Source organism: Barbus barbus, assembly GCF_936440315.1.
Source record: "Barbus barbus genome assembly, chromosome: 13".
NCBI lineage: Eukaryota > Metazoa > Chordata > Actinopteri > Cypriniformes > Cyprinidae > Barbus > Barbus barbus.
Genome location: NC_136741.1, coordinates 31,540,748 through 31,552,227, shown reverse-complemented (window position 1 = coordinate 31,552,227; position 11,480 = coordinate 31,540,748). Strand labels below are relative to the sequence as shown.

Below are 11,480 nucleotides of genomic sequence, written 5' to 3'. Positions count from 1 at the left end.
TTTACCTGAATTCACATAATATGGGAAATACAATATTTAACTATTTTTTTTTCTTTCCTTACTCACTAAAGTTCAAATTAAATTTTAATTTTATTTAAATGAATAAATTCTTCAAATTAATTTACGTCATATGCTTTTATATAATTGCAATATTTTATTTGTATTTATTTTGTAACTATTATATATTCAAAAGTAATAAATTAAGTAATACATTACTATCGTTATTATTATTATTTAAAATAAATATTTATTTTATTTATTTATTTATTTTTTATCTTTGTGTCCTGGCCGGTCTGTTTAGAAGGATTTGGAGCAGTTTTCAAAGTAAACCAGCAAAGTCCAGCAAACCATAGGCTGCCTTGTGTTCTTCTTTGCCGATTTTGAAAGGGTTTAAGGATCATTAATAATACACAAAGATGTCTTGATGCTCTTCTCATTTTGTGATTTCTCACTTTTGTCCAAAATATAAGTCGACATGCAAAGCAGCGGTGCTGATGAGAGAGACACGCCCCGCCCCCTGTCAAATACCGACCAATCAGAGCGCCGCGGTGCCAAGCGCGTGTGTCTCCGTATCCCTGCAGCATCACGCGGCACTTCTGCAGCACTAACACTCACAACACAACCTCGAGAGAGCGACTGACAGAAACACTCTTTACTTCACTATCATCCGCTCGCCTCGCAGGCTTCAACGACGGATTCGATTCGCAAGATGCTTTGATTCGCAGCAGATTGATTCGAGACGCATTCATCCTGATTATTAAACGCCATTGATCTACAGAGGACCGCGCGAATTATTCATAGATCAGAAGAGAAACGCATTGTTGTGTCTCAGGATGGCTGATGTCAGCGCAGAATGCAACATCAGGGTTTTGTGTCGCTTCAGACCCCTGAACCACTCCGAAACCCTCCGAGGGGACAAATATATCCCTACATTTCAAGGAGATGACACTGTCATCATCGGGGTAAGTTCATACAAGTTTTCCTCTTGATATTCTTCCTGTTTATCAGTAAAGTGACGCAGATGGATTACAGTCCAAATCTATTTTCAAAGTTTCATTTTCACACTCCTCCAGATGGTATTAATGCTCATTATTAATGAAAAACTGGCCAGTGCATGCTGATGATCTGATTAATCCAGATTTGCATGTTTATGCATGCACACAAGTGCATTTATAAATATCTAAACAATATTTCACTTGAATGAGAACTTTATAAATGGTTATGAAAGCATTTATACATATGTAAATACATATAAAAACACATCTTAGGCCTGAGAATTTGAGGGTTCGGAACAGTACACATGTTCCCAGAGGAGTAAGAGTGTCATTTACACACACACACACACACACACACACACACACACACACACACGCACACACACACACACACACACACACACACACACACACACACACACACACACGCGCACACACACACACACACACACACACAGTCAGATCAGGTAGAATAAATGCATGTTTTATATAGATATAGATTCAGTTTTGAATCATCGTATGTGTCTCCTCTATTTTAATTTACACCCCCCCCCCCCACACACACACACACACACACACACACATAATGGGCTTCACTGCTGCTAAAATCAAGTGAGCACCATCTATCTGCAAGAGCAATGATGCAAAGACAGCCTGAAATAAAGTGTTTGTTTTTATGTGCTGTGGTTATGACTCATGGTTTGACAAAAAAAAAAACTATGTGGGTGAATTAGTCCAATGAGTATTGAGTAAGTTGTATTAAATCAAGGTTTATATGCTAATTCAGTACTCACTCTACAGAAGAGTAAAACGTGAGTCTTGATGCAAAATCATTTGCTGCAAACCTTGTTTAAGAATAATCGGGACTGTATTTGCACTGCATATGCAATCCTGGCTTTAGTTTAAAGGTAGATTAAAGGAATAGTTCAGACAAAAATTTAAATCTGATGGAAATGTCCTCATCCTTAGGTCATCCAAGATACAGATGAGTTTGTTTCTTCATCAGATTTGGAGAAATTTAATTTGCTCAGCAATGGATGCTCTGCAGTGAATGGGTGCCGTCAGAATGAGAGTCCAAACAGCTGATAAAAACATCACAATAATCCACACCACTCCAGTCCATCAGTTAACATCTGGAGAAGACCAAAGATCAAACACATCCAGCATTAAGATGTTTTTAACTCAAGTCCATAATCCATAATAACTCTTCCTCCATCTTAATGCTGGATTAGTTTCATCTTTTGTCTTCTCCAGATGTTAACTGATGGACTGGAGTGGTGTGGATTATTGCTTCCATAGATAGATAGATAGATCTCTTTGACCATCAGTCTTGATTACTTGCCCCAAATTTGACGGTCTCCTTCCTGATTTCGAATTATTTCGAAGTATTCTTTTGTCTCAAGGTTGTAAGCTGTTCTGTGAAAAAGTTGGTTAGTTTGCTTGCTTCAGACTAGTGGTGCCAGAATCTAATTTATGACATTGTCCTGTTTCCTTGGGGCCTCTCTGAATTCCAGCTCCTCGGATTTCAATGTTCTGATGCATCTTAAATTTGTCTGATTCAGTCTCTGATATGCTACAGTGTGAACGCTTTCAGACACACACATTGATCTCCTTGGCAGAAATATAGCAGCATTCTCAGCTCTCATAACCAGCTCCCAGTGCTGCAGCAGCACAAATAGATCAGCCTCTAAAGCTCAGATTAAAGATAGAGTGTCGGGAAATAAATATATGTCTGTATGTGCCAGTGTGAAAGCGCAGGTTTGCAGTTATTGATGAGTGTGTGTGTGTGTGTGTGTGTGTGTGAGGCTGATGCTGATAAATGGGTCATTCCTATTCTGCAGAAACTCCGTAACGTTTGAAAACGTGAATATGAATAAGTATTTCTGTAAAAGCATATAGCAGATGCTCAGAAATAATAGAACAGTTAGTTTACACGAGGACATCAATTTGAAGTTTTTCAGAATTGAATCATCTTTTGAAATCTTTTGATATTATCAAACTGATTTGTGACCAAAGAGGATGGTTTATAGTGAACCATCACACAAATTCACAAAATCCATTGATCCTGCTGTCAAAAATATGAGTAACACTTTATAATAACTGCACACTATGAATCATTAATAGTCAATTCATCCTTTATAAAGCATTGTCCCAACATTAGGCATTAGTAAGCAGTTTATAAATACAGCTATAAATGGTTTGTTCTATAATGTTTAATAACTGTATTTTCATACTTTATTAATGATCAATATATCATTTCTAAATTATTGCGTTATTTACAAACCAGTTATTTAGGAGTTGTCAGTGGTTCATAAGATCATAAGAACAAAGTGTAAGTAAACGATTAATAAACTATTTAAATGTACATTTATAAATCGTATTATTTAGACACATGACAATAGTTGCTCAGTGTGTTAATAATTGCTTTATTAAAACATATTCCTGCTGTAATTCATGATTAAGTCCGGTAGAAGTTGCCAGCATTTATAAAGGAGATTTAAAGACTCAGTTATCTTCCAAACAGAAAAGTTAAACAAACACAACTCAGAGAAGATATACAGGACACAGAAATATGTTTTCAAGATGCAAAAAAATGAAACTGTACAACTGCACACTTGATAAAAAAGAAAAGAAAAATAAACCTCTGCAATTTCATAGAAAAAAAATTTATAAAATAAAAAATTCAGGTGTACAGTTTAATTTTTTTGCATCTTGAAAAAAATATTTCTGAGTTCTGTATCCCTCTGTGTTTTTCTGCTGGGAATATAACTGAGACTTTAAATCTCCTGTAATAGATATGCCTAATAAATCAAGAACAAGGCATTTATAGCTGTATTTATAAACTGCTGACTATTAATGTTGAGACAATGCTTTATAAACGATGAACTAACTATTTGATTCATAGCATGCAGTTATTATAAAGTGTTACCAAAATATGTTCAAAGAAAATTTTGCTAAGGCTCCCATTAAGATATGAAAAGATTATTTGTGAATGTTCTCTCAATGTTCAAAACGTCCAGTTTTTTAAATGTTTTAAAAAGTAATTTTGTTGCATTGTTAAGGAACGTTCCATATTTTGCAAACATTATGGGAATGTTACTTTTCAATGTTTTCTGAACGTTCCGAAACAAGTAACATTTAAAAACAAGACAAAAGTCTAAGATGTTTAAAACATTCAGTGAACACTGTATCAATGTATTTGTGCAAACATTTTGAGAACATTATTAAAGACCAGATAATTATGAATAAACATTCTTTTGACATTAAACATCAAGAAAATCTTGCTACGACGTTCTGGGAATGTTCCCACCAAAATGATGTCACTTCCTGGAGGATTCTGTCATTAAACAATACTGAATTTGACAAAAGACTGCCAGGATAGAAAGTCATATGTAAAGTAAATAAATAAATAAATCCCTAATGAAAACAATATTGACATGAAAGTTTTAGTCAAAAATAAAACATCCACTCAAACCAGTGTAGTGAAATGATTTAAAAGGAAGCCCTGGTAAAACCCATTTTGCACTTGCTGGCTTCAAATGAACGTCACGGCATTCGCTTTCTCTTTCGTTCCGCACCGTCTTCAAGGACAGGCAGGTTTTTCATTAATAAAGCACTGAGATAAATGAGCTCCTCGCATTAAGATAAATGATCATTGTGCACTGCTGAACTCTCGAGTGTCATTTGTGTAGAAATGATTTCTGCTTCGCGCCGGCCTGATAGATTCACATCCTGACATGCATCAGAAGTCAGAGGAAGGCGGCTGTCGGCTTTGATTATGTCCACAGCCTTTAAAAGCATGCAGCATACAACCTGAAGGAGACACCGTGTCATGCACGCTACTTTGTTGTCTGGTCTGCGGTCAGGAGTGGATGTCAGGAACAGATCGATGCTGTTGTGTTTGTAGATGTGTGTGATGTATGTTGATGTCAGAGAGAGTCCTGGTTGGGCTTCACTGTCAAAAGTGTGCTTTATTTCTACCTCATCTGACCCTTAAAATGAGTTTTTGTTGTAACCTAATGTAAGCAAGTTGATTCAGTCATGTTAAATAATATTTTTGGCTTGAACAAAAGCTGCTCATTTAGATGTTGCACATTATTATTTATATGCAATAAAAAAATTTTTTTTTTTTACAATGCAGTAAATAAAACTAAATTAAATAGTTCAATTTTTCCTTTGGAAAATGCTCATTAATTAAATCTTAGATGCAACAATATCAAGAGTCAAGAGCCAAATAGATTCAATGTAAGAAAAAAAAATTAATAAAGTCCATATGGCTATATTCATATATATATATATATATATATATATATATATATACACGTCACATTTTAAGAAGAATGTAATTATTTTTTTATAACGTGTGGACATACAACACATTTAAATAAAAATGAGCAATTAGGAACATGCTTTACAATGTTCCAAAAACAATACAATATTACAAAATTTATACAGTATATAAATTTAAAATATATTGATTAAAAATATATTTTCTTGCCCTGGAAATACATTTTTAAACATACTTTGGTACATGAATGTTGAAACTAAATATCAATTTATAAAATACATTTCATTAAGTTTCATTTTTTGCAATATATTTTGGTTAAAAAAAAAAATATATATATATATATATATTATATATATAATTATATTTCTGCAAGTCTACTAAAGCTGAAATCAGAGACCCTAGTAAAGGAGAGTTTAGAGGCTTCTAGCTCAATAAAGCCATGCAACGCTGCAACCCAGATGATTGCTCTGCTTCAGCCTATTATTGCTGCGTGGCTCACGCTGAACTCAGCAGAAAACATGTTCAAAACTCCCTATAAACCCAGTGTTGATATCATGAAATAGTTGTGTGAACTACTCGCCTATTGTTGAATTTCTGGCTTGAGGCAAGTTCTACACGCAGTGAGAGACAGATAAACCCTTTCTATTGCAGTAAACCTGACTGAAGTCAGATGATTTATAGCTATGTTTAGAGCTGCAGGCTGTGGTTTAGGTTCTATTCCTGGTAGATTCACCCAAAATCTGCTGAAAATGTGCTTCCCTTCACATCTGAGATCAGGATGAGTTTGTTTCTTCATCCTAATCTTGGATGAACTCTCCTGATTCAGACCAGACCACTTTTTCACTGGAAGAAGCTTTATTAATGGATTTGGATTTTAGCTAAAAACATCTTAATGCTGGATGTGTTTCAGCTTTTGTCTTCTCCAGATGTTAACTGATGGACTGGAGTGGTGTGGATTATTGTGATGTTTTTATCAGCTGTTTGGACTCTCATTCTGACGGCACCCATTCACTGCAGAGCATCCATTGCTGAGACACTGATGCAGAGACACATTTCTACAAACCTGATGAAGAAACAAACTCATCCTGATCTCAGATGAACTGAGGGTGAACACATTTTTTGGCGAACCATTCCTTAAGTGACGCTCCTCCAGAATGTAAATGATTTCAGTTTGAAATAATTTTCAGTGGCAAACTCCTGATAAGCATATTATAATTTATTCTTACCCAGCAATGACTTAATTATAAGCTCTTCTGTTACGCCAACACAACACAAGCCAGCGGATGCCGTTAACCCAGTATCTACCCATTATCTTGTTCCCATCACTAACTTTCAGTGAATCTGATAAAAGCTCAAGACTTGTCAGTGACCTTCATCTTCCTCATCAAAGCAATCTCTGCTGTCCGTGTGATAGTTGCTCTGACACTAAATCAGCAGCCGCTGCAGAGACAAACCGCTGGAGGATTTAATGAAAGACAGAGATATGAAGAAGAAAGATAAGAATGCACCAGAAAATTGAATGTGTGTGTGTGTGTGTGAGTGTGTGTGTGTGTGTGTGTGTGTGAGTTTGGGCTCAGATTTCAACAGCAGAAGCACATAATGCATTTTAGCTCAATACTGCTGCTGTCTGCGCCGCTCTAATGCAGTTCAGAACAAGCTCTGATCGATACGCAGCTGTCTGCACAGGACATATTCTATTCATCTAGTTACAAAGCAAGAAAACGTGCTTCTGTTAGACAATTATGGTGTGGATTATTGTCTTTTCATTGAGATCCTGCATGAAACTGCAATATATGGCATATATTGAACTGTGATATTCCCATATATGTTACCTATAAGGTGATAGATATAATTTTCACATACATACATTCTGTGGATAGATGAAGATTATAACATATTATATTTTATAGCAAATATACGTCAATTTTTAAAACTTTTAAAAACAATATATATATATACAAAAAATACATGTTTATGTTTTTGTAATACTTATTTTAATTTTTTACATATTTTAAAAATATGAAAAAAATGAACTGTTTATCTTTTGCTTTTACTTATATAATATCAACATGTATTGGCGACTTATAGGATGGATCACATACATGTACATGACATATATGTCCAAGAATGTATTGCACATAAATATACAGACATATTTGTATAGTCTGTACATGCTAATATATGAAATTGTTCCAATCTAATAGGTTTCATATTTGTTTTTACTACAGCTAATAAATTTCATATATGGAAATTTAATTGGAGCACAAACGCACACTGAACTTCAACACTTTAACTAAAGTAAAAGTCACATTACATTTATAAACAGCATTCTAAATTCCTGAAATGTATTCACATTTTTTATGAATACCTCATTTGGATTTCAAAATGTGAATCTGTTTGTATTAATATTCAAATGTGACATTTTTAGAGCAGTTTCTGCTTTATTTCCATTAAAAAGCTTGAATGTAGGTTTGATGCTCTTCCAGCCTCTGGCTTTCTTGTTATGTCTTGATTTCCATGCCAAAGCCACAGGGCTCTTTAGCAGGCGTGCATGTAAGAGCACATGCACACACACGTGTAGACAACACCTAACCGGCTCCATAGTCACTGTTAGCTAATGCACTGGTTAAATCAACGGGTCACAGGCCCATTCTGACAGCAGGGGAGCATGCTAAATGTAATAAATACCTAAATATACACTGTACAATAATAAATAGTTGACAAAATGAAAAAAAGGCAACTTGATGCAGTAAGACTTTTAAGTTCTCTCAACAATAGTTTTTTAGTTCTTCTCAGTAAAGATACTTTGTTTAGAAAATTAGAAAAAAACGGAAATTTGTTTGTTCATGCAATGCTGATTATCTTATTTTACTAATAGAAAAATGATTGTCACAGCAACCGAAACAACAATTAATGTCCTTGAGGTAATTTAAAGGGGTCCTATTATGCTTTTTCACTTTTTGAATTGTAGTCAGTGTGTGTAGTGTATGTTTGGGCATAAAACGATCTACAAAGTTACAAATCTCAAAGTCCACTCCAAAGGGAGATATTTTGTTTTTAAAAAATCCCTTTTCAAGAACTACAATAAACGGCTCGTTTGGACTACAAAGTTGTTTTCCTGTATTTGTGACATCACAAATTGTAAATCCCGCCTACGGAAATTCGACTGGTTGGCGGGTGGAGAGAACGCTTGGTTGAGCTCTGCGTGTTTCAAAATTGAAATCCAGTGCGGGTGTTTTAAACAGACAACTGTGTTTGACTAGTTGGGACAACATTTGGTCTGACAAGGATTTTTATGTAGTTTCATTAAAATAGCATTTTTTTGTATTTGAGACTCAAAAGGTTTGGTAAACTGGAGAATATGCAGCTGTATTTTTTACAGCGAGTTGTTCAGCTCTAGAGAAGAGAATCCTTTAAAAGGCAGGAGAAGATAATTCATATGCGTCAAAGGTTGTGGGTTCAATCAAAGTTCATCTGTCACCTGATGTCAGTGTAAAATCTGAATGCTGAAGTAAAAGCAGATGAGAAGCACTAATGTCCTCCCACTCAGTCATGCAAACACCAGCGCTGGGTTTCTGCGTCTAATGAAGAGGTCTGGGGTTTGCTGCTGGAGTTCAGGTGCATCTGCTTCGCTCTGATCCCGTGTGTATTTCAGCTCCCAGCGCGGCCGGTTATCCTGATGTCTGTCTGTGTGTGTGTGTGTGTGTTCAGCATCACGCTTCACGTCCCTGCAGAACACATTCAGATCACATCCTCATCTCAGATCTGCCCACCGTTCCCTTCAACTGCTCATTTTTCTGCCTTTCACTTCGGTTCAGTCTGTGCGGTTTCGTTGGGTTTGCTCGAGTCTCTTCAGGGAATCTGTCTGTCTGTCTGTCTATCGCTCTATTCAGCTAACAATAATATGTTCTAAGAATATTTTGCTAATAGGGATGTAACAATTCACTCAACTCACGATTCGATTTGATTTTTTAAATTTTTTTACAAAATGAGATTTAAGACAAATTATAAATTAAATGTGTCCTTTTATTATTGCTTGGACAAAATGCAGCACGTTTCTTTGTGAAACTGAAATATAACCCTATAATAATATACTAATATAGCACTTGCATATTAATGCTCTTTTGTTGGTTTTGATTGCTTCTATTGTAAGTTACTTTGGATAAAAGCCTCTGCTAAATAACTAAATGTAAATATAATGTAAATGTATAAACTAAATTGAAATTTTAAAACAAGCTCCAAATCAACTAAATAACACAAATAAAGGAAATCTCTTCATATAAACAAAATAAGGCTTTGTCTGTGCTCTTTCCATTTAAAATTAGAGGCAACCACTGCATTTTAATCATGATCCAAACAAAGATGCTGCATGCATGCAACATGAGCAGTTTTTAATGTAAATTAGAGACTGTATAATTTGAAGCAAAAACAGAATGGTCTGACTTCAGTTTTGTGAAACTACTGTATACATAAAAAAATATCTGCATGAAACCGAAACAGCAGACGAGCTGAAGGAGACGCAGATTCAGTCTCTGCCAGCAGGTGGCGCTTTAAGCGTTTCTGCTGTTAACTTATGAACTTTAATATGCATTATACAGAGAAAAAATACCATCTAATCTTTTCTAAAGACAGTAAGTTCCCCTCAGACATACATTCATATAAACTCCTACCCCGAATTGAATCGTGATTTCTTTGGCATCTCAACCGATTTAACTCGTCACATATATGAATCGATTTTTAACCGGCTCGCGGTTAATCATTACATCCCTATTTACTAATGTTCCCATTAAGTTATAAAAATGTTATTTCTATAATTCAAAACGTCCATTTTCTTATGTTTTAGTAATATATATATAGGCCTATTTTTTTGGTTATGCGAGTGTTAAAAGAACATTCCATTTTGTCCTGTTGCAAACATGTGAATGTTACTTTTGAATTTTCTGAAACAAGTAGCAACATTTAAAAAGAATTTTAAATGTTTTTAAATGAATCTCCAGGAAAAAATGTTCCATGAACATTTAAATAATATTTTTGTCCTAATTTTATGAGAACATTAGTAAAAACCAACCCAGCTAACAAACATCCTTCCATGTTTTCTGTAGTTTTCTGGTCTTTAATAATTGTTCAAGTAATGTTACATTTTTTGTGAAAATAATGTTTTTAGAATGTTGTCAGAAACATTTTTTGTAACCTTTAAATAACATTATAATCACAACAAGAAAACTAGACATTTTAAATTCTTAGAATATTAAAAATAAATGTTCAAATAATGTTGTTTTTAATTTGAAAATAAAGTTAGTAAAATGTTGTAAGAAATGTTTTTGTGGTAATCACGACAAGATAACTGGACATTTTAATGTTTTAGAAACACTTCAAAACAATGTTCCTAACATTTAGTCATTTAGCAGACGCTTTTATTCAAATGAGGACAAGCAATCAAAATACGCAAAAGAGCAATAATATGCAAGTCTCAGTTAGCTTAACGCAGTACATGTAGATAGTTTTTTTTAATTATATAATAAATAAAAAGAAAACAGATAGAATACAAAAAGAATAGAGCAAGCTAGTGTTAGAGGCCTTTTTTTGTTAATTGTATAATAAATAAAAAGAAAACAAATACATTGAATACAAGAAGAATAGAGAAGCTAGAGGTTTTTTGTTTTGTTTTTAAATTAGAATAGAGTGTGCTAGAGATAGAGGGTCAAATAAAGATGGAAGAGATGTGTTTTTAGCTGTTTCTTGAAGATGGCTAAGGATTGAGTTGATTAACGTGTTTCCTGAGTCTCTATAGAGACTATATATATCATTATAAACATATATATCATGATATGCCATTATAAACATGACCATATCCAGGCACAGAAGTGAATAACATGCATGTGTATGTGCTGTGTGAACCGCAGCAGTGGTGTGAGGAACGGATGGATGTTTGGATGAAGCTGAAGCAGAGGGAAATGCTAATGTCAGCGCTCTGCTGGACTGATGCTATTAGAGCGTATCCCACAATCCCTCACGTGTTACTCTGGGCAGTCGTCATATTATTAAAACACATGCACACATATGGGGACGTGTTGATTATCTCAGCGCCGCAGACTCTCTCTCATCACAACACAGATTTCAGCCATAAACACTGTGTGCTCTTGTTTAATGACGCTCGTTGTGATTCCTGCAAGCACAGACTGACATAAAGCAGTGTG

General features: G+C 34.7%; 1 protein-coding gene across 1 annotated transcript in view; it reads left to right on the top strand.

Annotated features, from left to right (window-relative positions):
• Window positions 1-833: 833 nt before the first annotated feature.
• The window catches only part of kif5ab (kinesin family member 5A, b), a gene marked incomplete at both ends in the record, with an annotated part of 36,344 nt that continues 25,697 nt past the window's right edge, over window positions 834-11,480 (top strand). Inside the window, one exon of the mRNA XM_079432843.1 lies at window positions 834-962. Coding sequence (XP_079288969.1) covers window positions 834-962 — 129 coding nt within the window. The remainder of the gene's footprint in view (window positions 963-11,480) is intronic.